Source organism: Rhinoraja longicauda, chromosome 4 (assembly GCF_053455715.1).
Source record: "Rhinoraja longicauda isolate Sanriku21f chromosome 4, sRhiLon1.1, whole genome shotgun sequence".
Lineage (NCBI taxonomy): Eukaryota > Metazoa > Chordata > Chondrichthyes > Rajiformes > Arhynchobatidae > Rhinoraja > Rhinoraja longicauda.
In genome coordinates this window covers 49,561,301-49,579,968 of record NC_135956.1, presented here as the reverse complement: position 1 = coordinate 49,579,968, position 18,668 = coordinate 49,561,301, and the positions used below count along the sequence as shown (strand labels likewise).

At 40.4% G+C, this 18,668-nt stretch overlaps 1 protein-coding gene across 2 annotated transcripts in view; it reads right to left on the bottom strand.

The window, feature by feature from the left end:
- Positions 1-18,668, bottom strand: part of atp9b (ATPase phospholipid transporting 9B) — a 298,121-nt gene that overhangs the window by 237,027 nt on the left and 42,426 nt on the right. For both annotated transcript variants that reach the window (XM_078397707.1, XM_078397708.1), the window contains exon 2: positions 12,320-12,493. In XM_078397707.1, the coding sequence (XP_078253833.1) occupies positions 12,320-12,493 (174 nt within the window). The remainder of the gene's footprint in view (positions 1-12,319; positions 12,494-18,668) is intronic.

Genomic DNA, 18,668 nt, shown 5'->3' with positions numbered 1-18,668 from the left:
TGTGTGGGGAAGAAAAAGACCAATTTTGGGGATCAAAAGTGCATTGACATTTGCAATTTCTTTTAATGTAATGCAAGAATGTCAAAGGTGACTTCAAATAAAGGCACCAGAAGAAAATTCTAAAATGCCCACACTATAAACACTTCCTTCACTTTGGTTGCATAAAAATTGGATCAATTATATGAATATTTAATACACCTGCCATCACAAAGATGCTTGGAAATGTAAAAACAATTTTGCTAAATAATTACTTACACTTGATTAACTTGCCAGTTTTTAAATTTAACAGATAACCATCAAGATTCAAAAAGTAATGTTTTCATTGTCATATATTGTAGTGTATGTCAGCATATGATTGATATATAATTAAAAATAAAATATTACTTTTACTAATGAAAGGCAATTTGCTTTCATATCCCTTCAGGTAATTTGGAAGATTGAATAAATCGTTTGACATAAGAAAATAAATCTAAAAGTTTAACAAACTTCTGTTTTTTATCTAGAGCAATATAAACTGACATTTTATATATAGAAAGTGCAATTGAGACTTTTGAAAACAGCACCTGAAAGTATGGTCCCATAACAAATTACTTGTTTGCTGAAAACAACTAAAGCATTGAATTATACCATTCAATGTCACTCAGAATCCTCAATGCAATCTAACAGGGCCAAAAAAAGAAAAGGTGCTGGAGTAACTCAGTGAGTCAGGGAGCATCTATAGAGAACATGGATAGGTGACATTTCAGGGCTCCGACGTCAGGGCCAACTTAGTTTCTTCTGATTTAGCTGAGTGGGTGAATATCCCCAAATCTACCTCCAAATATCCACTTCTGAATTTTCCAAGAAATCAGCCTTTATAAAATTTATTTCATATGATGTGAATATCATTAGCAAGACTTATTTATTGTCAGTGACTGCTTCTGTCCTCAACTTATTGGCTTGCTGGTCCATTTCAAGGAAAGTTACAATCAAATTTGAGGATTTGGAGTTAACACATAGGTTGGGGTGGATAAGGATGCCAGTATTCCTTCTCTCTGGATCATTGGCAAATCAAATAGGTTTTACAATAATCTGGTGATGTGGTAGTTTTGAATTCTAAAATGTCTGATTTGAATTTAAATTTCCTGGTAGAGAGCGATTGAAATTTAAGTGTTTCCCTCAGTCCTGATTGCAGGCTGACTGACTGAGAATCTGATTTGAGCTTAATCTTGGCCACGAATAATGAAAAATAAGGTCTCGACACTAACAATTATTTTATCAATAACTCTAAAATATTTGACAAGACCAATCAAATCATACAATTTCATGTTGACACTAATTCAAAAAGCTTCTAAAAAATCAAGAACTGTTGATGCTGGAAATTTGAAATAATAGCAAAAAAGTCTGGAAGTAGCATTTCAATCCAAATGTTATCTAGCTGTGGGATGAGAAACAGTTAATGTTTCAGGTTAGAATGTTAACTGTTTCTCTTGCCACAGATACTGCCTGGCGTGCTGAGTTCTTCCACCATTTTATTTTTATTTCAGAGCATCAAATTGTTCACATACCAGTCTTGAGAATAGAAGTTCAAACTGACAGTCCAATGTTTTACTGAAAGTACTGTCAAAAGTGCTTCCTTTTTGAATGAGCCCCTCATTGTTTTTGAATGAGCCCCAAGCCACCAGTTAAAGAAGACAGAAATTGCTTATCTTTCATGTACTAGTTATCCCTTAATACTAAAAGCATAATTAGCAATTATCACACTTCCATTTCTAAGAGATTGCAGTACACAAATTGGCTGTCACATTTTCTTCATCAAAAACAAATATTAAATGTCAAAAAAAGTTAATTTTCCATGAAGCATTTTGGGTTAAAGTTTAAAAGAGAGACTTGAGTTCATATAGAATCTAAGAACATGTTCCATGTACTAATGCACTTAAAAACAGTGGGAAATGGGTTGGGATGTAAATTTGAACAGGTGTCTTAATTAAATTGAGATGCATAACAAAGGACAAGCACAAAGAGTCTTCATCAGCGTAATACTGGGCACCAAGATAAACCAGTGAGTACCGATACTTCTCCAAATTACCAATTTTTGAAGGCAGCATAGATTAGGTTCCCTTCCTACAAGATTAGTAAATGGAAGATCAGCAAAGCACAATGGTCTTTTGGGGAGTGGACACATTGTAAAAGATTTAAAGAGTTTGGAGGAATACGCCATAAGGGATAGGAGTAGAATTAGGCCATTCGGCACATCAATTGCACTCATCCATTCAATCATGGCTGAGCTGTCTCTCCCTCCTAACCCCATTCTCCTGCCTTCTCCCCATAACCTCGGACACATGTACATCAAGAAAGGCATTCAGAAGGCATTTGCAGAAAAATAGCATATTAAGGCCTGGTTCGCTGACAAGTGCGTGCCCAAACCTGGCTCCAGTGGGTAACTGAACACTGTTTTTTACAATCCTGATTACCAAAGGAAAAGAACTTAAGGCTGCCAAGTTTTCATATACAACAAATATTGAATTATCAGTCTGAATAGCCAAATGCATAAAATATAGAACGGTACATAATAGAAGCAAGCCCTTTGGTCCACAGTATTTGTGTCGATTATGAAGCCAATTCAAACTATCTCCTTCTGAAGGAGATAGAGAAGGAGGAGAGATTATGGTTTAAGTATCAGACTGGGCTCTGTGACAACTCCCTGTTTTTTTTTTTGCAGCTTTGGGCAGAGTAGATGCTGTACCAAACTGTGATGCATCTGGATAGGATGCTCTCTGCAGTGCATCTGTAGACATTCGTAAAAGACCATGTAAATATGCCAAGTTTCCTGAACCGTCTAAGGAAGCACAGGCATTGTTGTGCATTCTTGGCCTTGGTGCCAATGCGGTTGGACTAGGAAAAATTGTTAGTGGTATTCACACGTAGGAATATTAAGCGCTTGACCATCTACAGTTGAACATCATTGATGCAGACTGAGGTATGTACTCCACCCAGTTTCCTGAAGTCGATGACCAGCTCCTTTGATTTGCTAATATTGTGTCTTGTAATGGTTAAAACAGGCTTTTTAGCTAAAATTGAGTTGTCTGCTAACAGCACCAACATCAAGCAAGCAGGATTGCTTAGAAAAATAATTAGCTGCCTGGAAAAATAATCTTGCTTACTTAGAAGAACTAGACCTCATAAAATGCAACTACAAAGACATATGGCGGTAAGACAAGACAAACCTTTCTTCCTAGAGACAGATTAGCTTGATTTCTGATCCAAAATAACTTGTGTTTTCAGTCGTAGGGAGTATAGCTAGTTTTGAAACATAGTTTGCTATTCCTTATAGGCTTAGAGTATATAAAAGTATGCTACATGTGAGTTCACTAAACTTCTCCTTGGGCCTAGATCCGGAACATTGCTGTGAACCTCAAGCTCTCCAGAAAAAGCAGTGGTCAGAAATTCCTGACATGTATTTTAAGGACGCGTGAAACTCATTATTTTATTGCTTTTTGTCCTTTTAACTGTTTTATTTTAAAAATTATATAGTTATGTGTTTATTCTTCATCATTGTCCAAATCTTGGAAACCTATTTGTATTGTTACATTTTGACATTGTGAGCAGGATTTTAGCATTTCATTTCAAGTAAGCATTCATTCCATTCCCATCCATCCATTCCCATCCATCCATTCCCATCCATCCATCCATCCATCCAAGGCCCACCTTACTCACCATTCCTCTGCACTCAATAAATGAAGTTTTGTTACTTTTTAAAAACAATTCACTTGATAAACTTTAATAAATGCGTTCCCCCCCGTCCCCGCCAGGAAGACTGGCGACCGTCCCGGCATGCCTCGCGCCTGACCTTCCTCCCGTGGTGCAGCGCGGCGGCAGTGGGTCAAACAAGATGGCCGTCGCCACCGAGCTGCTGTTGCAGGAGAGTTTCCACCCAACAGGTCCACGGCCCACTCTGGCCAGCGCGATGAACGCCCGGGCCGATGTGAGTGGCTCCCTCGCCACTTCCCTGTCCCCCATCGCCCGCCCAATGGCCCCGGGGGACACTCCACGGTCGGCAACGGGTCCACGGATCATCAGTTGGGGGAGGGTTGCTGGGACCGCAGGAGAGGTTTGCACCCAATGGGGGTTGCTGCGCCCGCAGGAGTGCCCGCAGGATAGATTTGGACCCAACGGGTCCACGTCCATCTAGTTTGACAATAAAACACCCTTGACTCTTGAGGATTCAGTGAAAATGTGGAGAAAGACCAAAGAAGTGAAAACTGAGACATTTTAGGTCCCAGAATGCTCAGACAACGGACGGATTCAGAAGCTTGGCTATGTATTGAGTAAATGGGGATCACATAAGTACTGTTTTGTGGGATATAGAGTTGAAGAACAAGTCAGAAAAGCTGCCATTCTTGATTATTAAATGTTTGGGGGAAGTAGCTCTCCCCTAAAAAAAAAGGACCTCCCACAGGTGGGATAGATATTTAGCACTACATTAAAACAGCAATGTCATTAAAAAAAACTTGAAACCGAAATTGAAAGATTAAAAAGAGTTAACCGCACTGGAAAAACACTGACCTTGACCGAGTTAGAAAAGGCTGCGTAGAAACGGGCAGACACGGTGAAATTGAAACAAATCAATACCACCGGTGAATTAGCTACTATTTAACAGTGAAACAAATTAAATAAGGAGTGGGTGGATATAGTAAAATCAGTCTGAAGAAGGGTCTCGACCTGAAATGTCACCATTCCTTCTCTCCAGGGATGCTGCCTGTCCCGCTGAGTTACTCCAGCATTTTGTGTCTACCTTCGATTTAAATCAGCATTTGCAGTTCTTTCCTAAACATAGTAAAAGCATGTGCTATGTATCCATCACAAGATGATATGATGTCTCAAGCGGGAATGTATGGGCATCTTTTTGCACGACCCGAAGCCGAAAGGTTTATCAGGATTCAGGATTCAGGATATCTTTATTTGTCATCCAAAAAACAAGTTTAGTCCCCCACAGTCCAACAATAAGAGCAATAAAACAAGCAAATTACATAACCCCAACCAACACAACAACAAAAAAAGAATAAAAGAAACATCCATCACAGTGAGTCTCCTCCAGTCCCCTCCTCACTGTGATGGAAGGCCAGAATGTCTTTTCTCTTCCCCTGCCGTCTTCTCCCGTGGTCAGGCTGATGTCGTTGCCACGTTCCAGGCTGCGCCGGACGGTGAAAGGTCCGCTGCGGGCCGACCCAAGCCCTGCGATCCGGGGCGGGTGAACACGCTGCCGCTGCCGCTGCCGCTGCACGTCGGGGTGGTCGGGGCTCCCGACATTGAAGCCCCCGCCGAGCAGAGAAAAATCCCGCGGCCTATTTCAGGCCGCGCCGGAAAGTGAAATGTCCGCGGCGGGCCGACCCAAGCCCCGCGATCCGGGGCGGGCGAACACGCTGCCGCTGCCGGAGCTCCCGATGTCGGCATCCACGCGGCCCGAGCCTAAGGCGAGTCGCAGCCGCTCCCGCAGCCTCCAAGGACGGCCGGCTCCGCTGATGGTGAGTCCGGACCGTGGGCTCTGCGAACCAGAGCCCTGGAGGCCGCCAGCTCCAGGAGTTCGGCCGATGGTAGGCCGCAGCAGGAACGGAGACCCGACCCAGAAAACCAAGGTCGGGTCTCTGTTCGGAAGGGACAAATCTACAATTTTACAGTTCCCCCCACCCCCACACACACACACATGGTACACAACCACAAAAACACGACATCACATCTACAATTAAGACCAAAAAAACAACAAAAAACACAAAGACAAACGGACCGCAGGTAAGCCGCAGCTGCTAGGGCAGCGCCGCCATTTTGGGTAAAGCAGTATATGTCACCGTGTGACGTGAACAGGGTCCACTCATCTGCTTGGCATCTTGCTGGTTGTTTTGAGACAGAGTGTTGGGAGAATCATAGCAGAGGTTGCAGATCTCCTTGCACAGCTGGATGAAGTTGAAGGGAGGCCAGTTAAATCCAAAGCAGCAAAGTAAATCCAGGACAAAGACTAAAAATAAAGGATAGATGGAGACAAATCAGTAGAAAAAGACCATTAAAAAAGTTATTTGTATCGCTCAAGAGCTGGGGAGGAAACAGAGAAAATAAATGGTCTTCTGATGATGATGATGGAGGTGGAGGTGGAGGTAGAGGAGCCCTCACACCTCCCATGGTATAGCTTCACCACACCTGAAAGGGCTAGATCAACAGTGGCATGTCAGCTGCCTCTTAGACTAGTGATGTGCCGGGTTTTCCAGGGCTCAAAGTCAAGAAACCCTCGTCCCTGGAGTATCACCTATCGATCTGAAGCCAAATGTTCCAATAACCTGATGGTAGAGCAGAAGAAATACACAGAGGGCAAAGATGTTGAGAGACGGGTGCAGATGTTACTCCGATACAAGGCAATCCTGATTGATTTATGGGCGACCAAGTGTCGATTGTGGATACAGAAGCGTGTTCATTCCCACAGTACAGGCTGTGCAAGGATGCGTTCTCAATCCCCTTCTATACTCCCTTTACACTCACGATTGTACGGCCAAATTTGGCTCTAATTCCATCTACATGCTTGCTGAGGACACCACTGTGGTGGGTCAAATTACAATGAGATGGAGCTCGGAAATGAGATAGAGAATTTAGTGATATGGGGTCAGGACAATAACATCTCCCACAATGTCAGCAAAACTAAGTGGTTAGTTATTGACTTCAGGAATCATGGTTGAGGATATGCCCAATCAACATCAATGTGCGGATGTGGAAATGGTTGAGAGCTTCAGGTTGCTTTGCGTTAATTTCATCAATGATCTGTCGTGGAGCAACCACAATGATGCGATAGCCGAGGCCTCTACTTCCTGAGGAGACTGAGGAAATTCTGCATGGTTCCAGTGTCCCTTACAAACTTCTACAGATGCACCACAGAAAGCATATTGTCAGGTTTAATCATAGCTGGGTTTGGGAACAACTCTGCCCAAGACTGCAAGAAATTGCAGAGAGTTGTAGATGTTGCCCAGTCCATCAAACAGACAAGACATCCCACCTTTGACTCCATCTCCACTTCACACTTTGGAAAAACAGCCAATATAATCTTGGTCCACCCCAGTTAATACCGAAGATAGACACATATTGCTGGAATACCTCAGCGGGTCAAGCAACATCTCTGGAGAAAATGTATGTGCGACGTTTCAGTTCAGGTCTGAAGGAGTATCCCAACCCGAAATGTCACCTATCCATTTTCTCCAGAGATACTGGTTGACCCGCTGAAGTACTCCAACATTTTGTGTCCATCTTTAGAGATTGTGGGTATTAGTGTGAAGTCTGCCAATGAGTAAAAAACTGACCATAATTTAAATGGCCTATAACACAACATGTGGGAGCACCCCAGCTCAGGTTTGGCAGATCAACTAAGATTGGCCACTGCCCCTGTAACTAAGATACCAATACCTTTTTACCATGGTTATCACCTACTCTGGCATTTGATGGCCATTCTTTTTGTTAAGGCGGATCGGGATAACACTCGGTGGCCTTCAGCTACTTCTATCTTACTAAAGAAATACAGTCTGATAATCAATCCCACTTTTCAGGATGGAAGGTATCTAACAATGATGTTCATTGGCTGTTACACAATCCCCAATACCTCAACAGATCTACATGCTGCTGTATCTTTTGACAGCCTTCTTTACTGTCCACAACTCCACCAATTTTTGTGTTGTTTGCAACCTTACTCATCATCCCATCTATGTTTTCATCAAAGTCAGTTATATACATCACAATCAAATGTCCCAGCACTGAATCTTGAGGAACACCACTGGTCACAGACCTCAAGTCAGAAAAACACTACCCCACCACTTCCCTGTCTTCTGTGCCCAAGCCAATTTTGAATCCAGTGTACCAAGTCACTGTGGATACCATGAATCTTAATCTTCCAGGTCAGCCTACCATAAATGACCTTATCAAATGCCTTACTAAAGTTCATGTGAGCAACAACCAATACCCGACTCAATAGCATGTTTTTTTAGTAACCTCACATTTACCCTATTTTGTACTCTTCCTGCCATATTTCTACCCACTCATTCAGACAGCCTACGTACACTTGAAGCACCTTTACTTTCTTATCACTAATCATAGCTACTTAATTCAGCTACTTAGATCAGCAAATGTTACATTTGACACCCCCCCCCCCACCGCCAAATCATTGTTATTGTTATCGATTAGTTTGGGTCACAAGTTGTGTCACATATTACACCCAGTCACATGTCGTCAACGTGGAAAGGACCCCATTAATCCTACCAATTGTTTTCTCTGTTATCCAACTCAATCCATGCTGGCATATTACCCCCAATTTCATGCTGCGTGATCCTTATTTATTCTACCAAATATATCTTCAAAGAATGCACATCATAAATCAAAATTTTCTACTTTGACACTTTAAAGATTCCACTTTTTTTCTGCAACCAACATTATAATACGAGATGAGTTGTTCCTTTTCTCTCATACTTTACATCTTCAAAAAATATATTATCTTATCTATGTTATTTGACATTAACAAATTTATCTAGTCGAGACCCTTCTTCACCCATTCCCTCTCCTAGATGCTGCCTGACCTGTTGAGTTATTCCAGCATTTTGTGATACCTTCGATTTGTACCAGCATCTGCAGTTATTTTCCTACACAACTCCTCTTTAACAAATGTATTTCGTGTTTTTCAATTTGAAGTGCAGAGTGATTTACGGGGAAAAAAATCTAAAAACAAACTATTTTATTTGAACTAGATATGCAGGAATAACAATTTATTCTCCTTGCCACCTAACAAACATTCTGATAGTCAATCATAAAATAAGCTAATATAAAATCCTTCCAGGTACAGTTATTATTTGGACAATGTTCCTTGATTCAGGAAAACTTCACATAACCAGGAATGGGAAAATGGGACCACAACACCAAAATATAAAGTTTGACTGGTGTAGCGTGACAAATATTGCACAGCAGCTTGAAATTCTTGGATGCAGCTAGTAATAGTAGCCTACTACACTCCATCTTTTCTTTGTCATACTGAAGAGGAGCTACATTGCACTGGCAGATACTTCAGCACGCAAGTCTCCAGTTAAATTAAATGCATTTCATGCTCTTTATTCAGACTTAACAAGTGGCTTATATTTAATAAAAGAACAGCACCTTCTGAAGGAAAAGCACCACAAGCCAACACTAACATTAAAATTAATCAGAATTTTTAAGACCACTAAGCATTTTTGAAAACTTATCCTGCAGACAGTTTATCGCCTTTTTAGTACCTTTCAACGCACGTTTTTTCAATTTTGCATCCAGGGACACGTAGCATGGCAAATGTTCAACCAAATGGCCTGAACACTATTTCACTTTTTTAGATACAATTTTATACCTTCAATAACAAAGACATTTAAAAACAGAAAATTTTCTCAAGTCACTGGCTCCCAACTACATTAAGCAGATTTTGGGATGAGTGATGTAAAACTTTAAATGTTTTACTTGAAGGTAGTGTAAATGCGATGCTTTTGTGGAAAAAAAACCCAATCTGATGATATTCCAAGGATATTGACAGGATAACAGAGCATGATTAAATATAATTAGCAAGTTTGCAGATGACACTAAAATAGGCAGTATTATAGACAGTGAAGGCAGTTATCAAGAACTGTAATGGAATTATGGATCAGCTGGGTAAGTGGGTGGAAGAATAACAAATGGAATTTAATTTAGGTAAGCACAAGGTATGGCCTTTTGGGAAACCAAACCAGGATAGAACTTTCACAGTAAATGTTAGGACTTGGGTAATATTGTAGAACAGAGTGACCCAGGAGTACATCCATACTTCTCTGAAAGTGGCATCACAGGTGGACAGGATGGTAAAGGCTTTTGGAATGCTGCCCTCTGTCATTAAGGGCATTGATTGCAGAAGTTGGGATGTTATGTTGCAGACATGTGATGCCAGAGTATTTGTTTACCCAGTTATTAGGAAGATGCCATTTAGCTGGAAAGAGTGCAGGGAAAATTTTTGAGGATGCTGTAGGACTCCTGGGAGAGGTTGGACAGGCTACAACTTTATTTCTTGGAGCACCGGAACAGCCTTACAGATATATAGAAAAACAAGGGCATGGATATGGTGAATGTATGCTGCCTCTTTCTTCGGATTGTGGAATCAAGAACTAAAGGACATAGGGTCAGGGCGTGAAGGGAAGGAATCAACGTCATAGAGTCAGAGTGATACAGAGTGGAAACAGGCCCTTCGACCCAACTTGCCCACACCGGCCAACATGCCCCTGCTACACTAGTCCCACCTGCCTGCGTTTGGTCCAGATCCCTTAAAATCTGTCCTATCCATGTACCTGTCTACTTTTTAAATGTTGAGATAGTCCCTGCTTCAACGACCTCCTCTGGCAGCTTGTTCCATACCCCTGCCATCCTTTGTGTGAAAAAGTAACCCTCAGATTGCTATTAAATATTTTCCCCTTCACCTTTAACCTATGTTCTCTGGTCCTCAATTCATCTACTCTGGGCAAGAGACTCTGTGCATCTACCGGATCTATTCCTCTCGTGATTTTGTACCGCTATAAAATCACCGTTATTCAGAACAACAAAATTCTTACAATGCCGCAGCATAACAAGTCTGTAAACACAGCACTCCAGTAACAATAAATAAAAAGAAAGTTCACTAAATTAAAAAACAATTAGTGCAAAACAAAAATCCACAGTCCTTAATGCAACCTAGACCTGAACATGGCACTACTGTATTACACTGTTGGGAAAATGGTGCGATTAATTCTGGCATAAAAAGATTACATGTACTTCATATTGTGATTACTTAATCAAATACTAAATAAAAAGATTCAAGTCACTTGGATTTGCAATGCAATTGTTCAGGACTTCATTTAATGAAACCTAAAGAAACCTTTTCAAATTACTGATAATTACACTGCCAAATATCAAACACCATATATCATTCACCATGAATAGTTAAATTTGGGCAACTAATTGGAATCTCGGACAGTGACCAAGCCCTTCAACGGGCATCAGTTGATTAGCATGGATTTGTGAAGGATACATTATGTGCAATCAATCTGAATAGCGAGAATAGCATTCTACGTGCATGTGCATGCTTTTAAAGATACTGTCTCAATGACCTTCTCAGAAATCATAATAATGTTCCACACAAGATCAGAAAAGTTGAGTGCATACATAATCAATGCAAACTTTGTTCACAAGTTCTAGGAGTAGAATTAGGACGGCCCATCGAGTCTACTCCGCCATTCAGTCATGGCTGATCTCTGCCTCCTAATCCCATTTTCCTGCCTTCTCCCCAGAACCCTTGACACCTATTCTACTCAAGAATTTGTCTATCTCTGCCTTTGTGGCATGGTCCAGTTATTTTGTAGGCAAGTGAAAATTAAGGGTTAAAAGGCTCTCTACTCTGGCTTCAGTTCTTTACCCTATGTACTAATGACCTGTATATAAAGCTGTTTGTTCAATAATGATTCACAAGTTCCATGAAATGCAGAAAGCTATCAATGCCTGCTAAAAAATTGTGTTTGATTATTTGATTTAATAAGATATGGTTTAAAATTAACGTGTGCAGGTACATTCAGAAATTTCACTGCTGCCAAAGGATATTAATTAAGGCAAAATAAAAGCAAATCATCATTTTTCAGCAATGTAATGCAGCTGCCACAGAGATCAAATATACACAAGGCTAGATTTTTTTTTAATCCTTCCAAAGGTAATACTGAAATATATGGAAGCAGAGAGGTTAGTTTCTTCTCCAGCTTCATTTCTCCTAGCATGTCAGACAGCAGTCCCTAGGGAAGGAATCCAAAAAGCTAAGCCAATATGCTCCGAATCACATTTCGCAAAATCCTTGCCTCGCAGAAACAACATGAAATCAGGCTTCAGACCTTCAGGCTTCAGGTGTTTTTTTGTTGTTGTGTTGAATAGCCGGTATTCTGCCTCATTGAAGCTTTTTAAAAAAAATAATGTTCTCCGCATCACTCACCAACTCATTTACGTAATTTCAAATCTTGACTTGTATAAGAGCAGAAGAAACCTCCATAAACTACAGAAGTCTAACTTTTAACTGTATGGTTCTGGTCCCATCATTCCAAGGCTGGATGACCTTCCATAAGCCCTGCCTAACAACATGGACAAACATTCAAACACATTGAGATTACTTCACTGCATCATAATGCAACAATTTACAATACAGAGTGACAGTTAGATGCTGCCCTTCAAGTTACATCATTAAAAGTTCACTTGATGTATTACATTGCAAATTAACTTAAATTGAAGGGAAAAATATCAATAGAATTAATAACCTTACCTCGTACAAAGTAATTTCCATCCGCCAAGTACAAACCATCCGAGCCCTCGCTTTTTCTGAGTAACTCTAGCTCTTGGTAACGTATGGTAGTCACTTTCATCATTTTCAAAACCTTCTTCCGACATCATCAATGGCATCTCATCTAAACTGGATGACTCATCTTCCACTTGATACCTGTGTCCAAAAATTAAACAAGGTTAACCTAGCACCATCACATGTTGCTTGCGAAATTAATTCAAAAAAGTTCAGATGATTAAAATGTATTTTGCCAAAAAGACAACTGTAGCGGAGTTCTCAAAGATTTACATAATATTCACAAGTATTAACAACATTACAAATTCTATACTTACAACTATATCCTTTGCAGACCACTAACAAACATCGACATCAGCTTAGTTCAGTTCAGACCAAACACAGAGGATTAACTGAAGGAGATCATCCCTTGAAATTAGTTATTCTTATTTTGCAACTGCCATCACCATGACCATCACACACTACCACAATTTTCACTGAGTAATTTGGCAAACACTGGTTTGAACAAATCTGAAATCTATTAGGTCCAGAGTTACAAATCCAAGGTTTTCTGTGACCATCCACTGCGAAGGACATAAGGAGCTACAAACCGCTGAAGAAAATCTGAACACATGCCCTATTGGGTGATTTATTCCCATATCTAGCACATCTAGAAATTGATCATATGTAGAAAATTGGCTGTAATTTTCTACCGTTTGCTCTGAAAATTAGTTAAGATGTAGATATTGTGTAGTTCTTTCCACTGTTGCCACTTTCAATATATTTTAGATTTTATGTTTAAATGTTTTTTCTCTCGGTGACAGATGCCTTAGGTGATAAAGGATTTGTGGCATGGCCTGGCAGCAAAATGTTCATGAATTACTTCAATATATACCAATTTCAATGATTAAAGACTTCAAAACTATGATAACAAGGTTAAACAAGATTTAGGTAATAGTTTCATGTATGCAATAGCTGCCCTTTGAGAAAACTCATTTGAAATATTTTTTCTTCCAAGTTCATTGTATACAGTGAAGATCTTTTATTTTCTCCCTCTCAAGAGAGTGCTTTGCACAAAATGTCTATCAAGGCCAGAAGAAATCACGTGTATTTTTCTTTGTAAACAGGTCACGCCCGTCGTTTCATAAAGCCCTAACCATTAATTTATCACGTATGCATACAAGGCAATTATTGTGAGGAATATATTGAAAAGCCAGGAACAAATCATTGAACAGGTTACATGAGGACAACGGCTATCAATAAAGTCATTAGCAATTTTGACACTAAATCATTCAAGTAAAATTTCAGAAGGAGAATTGTCTAATTAAAGGTCATAAATTCAAAAAGTCTCTTTTTTTTCACCACAGATGCTGCCTGGCAATGGGTTTTAGTGATTAAATTATTAGACAGGCAATCCTAAGGCTGGACTGGTAATGCAGACACAAGTTTGAATCCTATCTCAACAGGTGGGGAATTTCAGTGAAATTAATTGCAAATCTGAAATAAAAACACTATTTATAATGATGACATGAAGCTGACAGGTAGCCATGAAAATGGCTTTTGCTGAAGGAAATCTGCCATTGCAATCCTTTCTACCTTTTGCAAAAATAGCTTGCATTTTCAATTTATCCATTACATATTCACTCGGATTATTTCTGGGAGCAAGCCTCTTCACAGTCACTGAGATCCAATGGTGTAATGCAGTGCACCACTCATAGCAGGAAGATGCAAAATTTCATACATGGTCCGTTCAAACTGAAAATACTCAGTTGCCTTCGATGTTCCCTGGCCAAAAATGAAGGGAGAATCCAATTCAGACTCATTTACCATTGCTTTCTCCTAATCAATATCAAACAGGAGGTTCAAACCTGACTAACGTCTCACAAAAAACAGACCTAAAGAATGAAAGGGGAGTTAGTCAGGATTATAATTTTTCACTAGAGGAATCAAGTAAGTAATGAACAATATAAGATTTCACAATCATAAAAGGTATAGAATTGTCAGATAAGCATTTCCAACTTTCAAAATGGACTTTAAATCAACTAGGTACAGCAAACAGGTTTCATTTAAAAATGAAAATGTAATTTGAAAATAATATACTTAGAAAAGATGACAATGGAACAGGAGAGCAATCAGATATGTAAAAATCACACTATCTAGTATTTTGCATTACATGATACTAAAACTATTCCTTGACATTCCTTGACCTATATTAGTGATCATTTACAACCACAGACTAAAAGGTGGCATGTCCAAATATTGAGTGTTACATTATGGAATAAAGTGCAGGTCAGTTGTAAAAATATTCCAGCAAAGCAATTGATAAATGATTTTGAAGGTAGACACAAAATGCTGGAGTAACTCAGCGGGTCAGGCAGCATCTCTGGAGAGAAGGAATGGGTGACATTTTGGGTCGAGACTGTTCTTCAGATGATTTTGTTGTTTACCAAAGTTCATCAAATTTAAGGATTACCTGATTTCTCGTAAAATTCTTTAAAAATTTTGTGATTGAAATGAAATTACTTCAAACTTCACCAATTAAAATCTACTCACAAACTAGCTAGCTGGCTGTACAAGACAGTTTAGCACCAAAAGTCACAGTATTTCCCTATTTATGGAACATGTTGTCCTCCTATTTTGAGGAGTTCTTTCAACCTGTGAAACTGCAATTGTTGGTACTGCATGGCAAATGACCAAATAAATTCCATGGAATATTTCAGAAAGAACTTTTGCCTGCTTCTCTTATCGTAAATGTGAAACACATGGAAACATTAAAAATGGTATAAAAATTCTCATGTGAAAATCTCAAATTTCATTTAAGAAATCAAACAAGTATGAGAGGTCAGATAAAAATAGACACATACAGGAAATGCTGTTCTGTAGGCAGGAGAGGATGGAATGTAAGAGGAACAATCTTGGTGATCAGAGGCAGAGGGTAGTGGTGGAGGGATGTTTATCTGATTGGAAATCTGTGACCAGTGGTGTACCAGAGATTTTTGCTGGGACCCTTCTGTTTGACCTATCTTAACTACTTAGATGTGAATGTAGGAGGTATGATTAGCAAGTTTGCAAATGCAGACAAGAAAGATCATCTTAGGGCAATAGGAAATATATAAATCAAAAGGAAGATTGGGTGGAGCATTTGCAGACTAATCTAATTCCAAGTGACAGGGGGATTCAGGTGAGGATGGGTTGATTGGTTTTTACTGCTCTGCTGCAAAATCTCCTCAAAGTGTGCCCACTTCAAAGAAGTTCTCCAATGGCAGTTCTGAGATTCCTAGCATCTCCACGATCTGATCCAGCCCCATAATCGCAGTTATGTGTCCTTCCTCAGCACTTGCCTTTGCCATCAAGACTACATCAATAACCCCCAAACCCGAATCCACCAATCACTTGGCTAGATCCAGCACCATCCCTTCCCCTCACCTTTTTCGTACAGCTATCTTCCCTCTACTTCATTAGAAGACCTGAATTATTATCTGTCCATTTCCCCCACGTATGCTGTCTGACCCACTGAATTCCTCCAGCAGTTTGTTTTTTTGTTATTTGAGATCTTCAACTTGCTGCCAGAAGCAATGCCGGTCGGTATCAGTTTCAGTTACTACATTTAAGAGACAAGGAGACAGTTTGGCAAGGCATCGGAAGATACAGTCCTACTACACGCAAATGGAATCAATGTTGATGGTCAAAAAGGTCTTCGACATGAGGGAATCAAAGTTAACATTTGTGTTGTAAAATTAAACCCATATACACGAGGAACACCAAAATTTACTTCTCATTTCAAAACCCAACTCCAAACACGAATGATTGGTAAACAATTAAATTCAGCTCCATGAGCCTTAAAATACAGTATTCAACTTTTCTACGACTCCCAGTCTCAAGGAACGAGTTTTATTTTTCCTAAATAATCATTGCTTCACTCAAATGGTACAATCAGTAAAAAAACAAAGTACAGTCAAAGTCAGAAGTTAACTGATTCAATTGTTATTCAGGTTTAATCCACCGTATGCTACAATTATATCCGCAAAGCATAAAGCCTAATCAAACCTAACCTCAGAAGGGAAAAGTAAAGGGAAACAGAAGTGGCATTAGAAAAGTTAAGAATAAGTTAGAGGCCACTCAAGTTCAAATACAAAACAAAATATGTTTACATAAAGACACAAGAAACTGGAATCAGGAGCAAATAAAAACTGCTGATGGAACTCAGTGCTTGACCTGCTGAGTTCCTCCTGCAGTTTTTTGGATCCAATCATTGAATCTAGTCAAAAATATTTCACCCATCCTGCAAACTTCAAATGTCACATTGCAAGTTAAAAATACTTCAGCTGTTAAATCTTTAGGTTATAACTGAAAGGTCTTCAACCTGAAATGCTGCTTCTCTTCTCAGTCATTGCCTGCCCTGCTGAGCATTTTGTTTTATTATGCCTTCCTGCTAAAATATAATTTCCTAATCTACTGCAGAATGCAACATTCTAGTAATTGTTGCTTTTTTCATATAATGTGGCCAAATAAGGATAACCAAAGTAATCCTGTTGGAGGCAGTCTTATTCAAGGTTATTTGGCTCCATAAACTCCTATGGAAATAGTCATATGGTTAGAATTTTGATTAGTTGCCAGAAACCTGCTCAGGATAGAAAGTGTTATTTCTGTGCATGTATATTACAGAGACTAATATTCAATAAATACAATCCAAAAATTCAGCATTTTTTATGAAACAATTCTTAAATCAAACATTCTCAAACTGAAAGAAAATCCTTAAATGATTAAACAACTGTTTAGTTGATTATTGTAACGTGCATAGAGATACAATGAAAAGATTGTTCCAGTCAAGTCATACTATACATGACTACATAGGAAAAAAAATGCAGATGCCGGTAAAAATCAAAGGTAGACACAAAATGCTGGAGTAACTCAGCGGGTCAGGCAGCATCTCTGGAGAGAAGGAATGGGTGACGTTTCGGGTCAAGACGCTTCTTCAGACTGATGTCAGATGAGGGGGCGGGACAAAGATAGAATGTAGTTGGAGACAGGAAGACTAGTGGGAGAACTGGGAAGGGGGAGGGGATAGAGAGGGCAAGCAGGGACTATCTGAAGTTAGAGAAGTCGATGTTCATACCGCTGGGGTGTAAACTACCCAAGCGAAATAGGAGGTGCTGTTTCTCCATTTGTGCTGGGCCTCACTCTGACAATGGAGAAGGCCCAGGATAGAAAGCTCAGATTGGGACTGGGAGTTGATGTGAAAGTAGGTTAAGATGGACTGAGCGGCGGTGTTCAGCGAAACAATCGCCGAGCCTGCGCTTGGTCTCACCGATGTAGAGAAGTTGACACCTGGAACAGCGGATGAGGTAGATGAGGTTGGAGGAGGTGCAAGTGAACCTCTGCCTCACCTGGAAAGACTGTTTGGGTCCTTGGATGGAATCGAGGGGGGAGATAAAGGGACACGTGTTGCATCTCCTGTGGTTGCAGGGGAAAGTACCTGGGGAGGGGGTGGTTTGGGTGGGAAAGGACGAGTGGACCAGGGAGTTTCGGAGGGAACGATCTCTGCGGAAAGCAGAAAGGTGTGGAGATGGGAAGATGTGGCCAGTAGTGGGATCCCGTTGGAGGTGGTGAAAATGTTGGAGGATAATATGTTGTATGCGACAGCTGATGGGGTGGAATGTAAGGACATGGGGGACTCTGTCCTTGTTACAAATAGGGGGAGAGGGACCAAGAGCGGAGCTACGGGATATTGAGGAGATCCTAGTGAGAGCCTCATCTATAATGGAAGAGGGGAACCCCCGTTTCCTAAAGAATGAATGTCCAGTCACTCTACACCTCCATCCCCCACCAGGAGGGTCTTAAAGCCCTCAGTTTCTTCCTCGACCGCAGAACCATCCAATATCCATCTACCAATACTCTCCTCCGCCTAGCAGAGCTAGTCCTTACCCTCAACAACTTCTCCTTCGACTCCTCCCACTTCCTCCAAATCCAAGGCGTAGCTATGGGCACTCGCATGGGCCCTAGCTATGCCTGCCTCCTTGTAGGGTACATCAGACGAACTTTCCAGACATACACTGGCCCTATCCCCAAACTGAACCTCCAGGACATTGACGACTGCATTGGTGCTTCCTCCTGTACCCATTACAGAACTCACTGACTTCATCAATTTCACCAGTAATTTCCATCTTGCTCTCAAATTTACTTGGACAATCTCCGACATCTCCCCCTGCCCCTATTCGTAACAAGGACAGAGTTCCCCTTGTCCTCACATTGCACCCCATCAGCAGTCGCACACAACATTATCCTCCAACATCTTCGCCACCTCCAACGGGATCCCACTACCGGCCACATCTTCCCA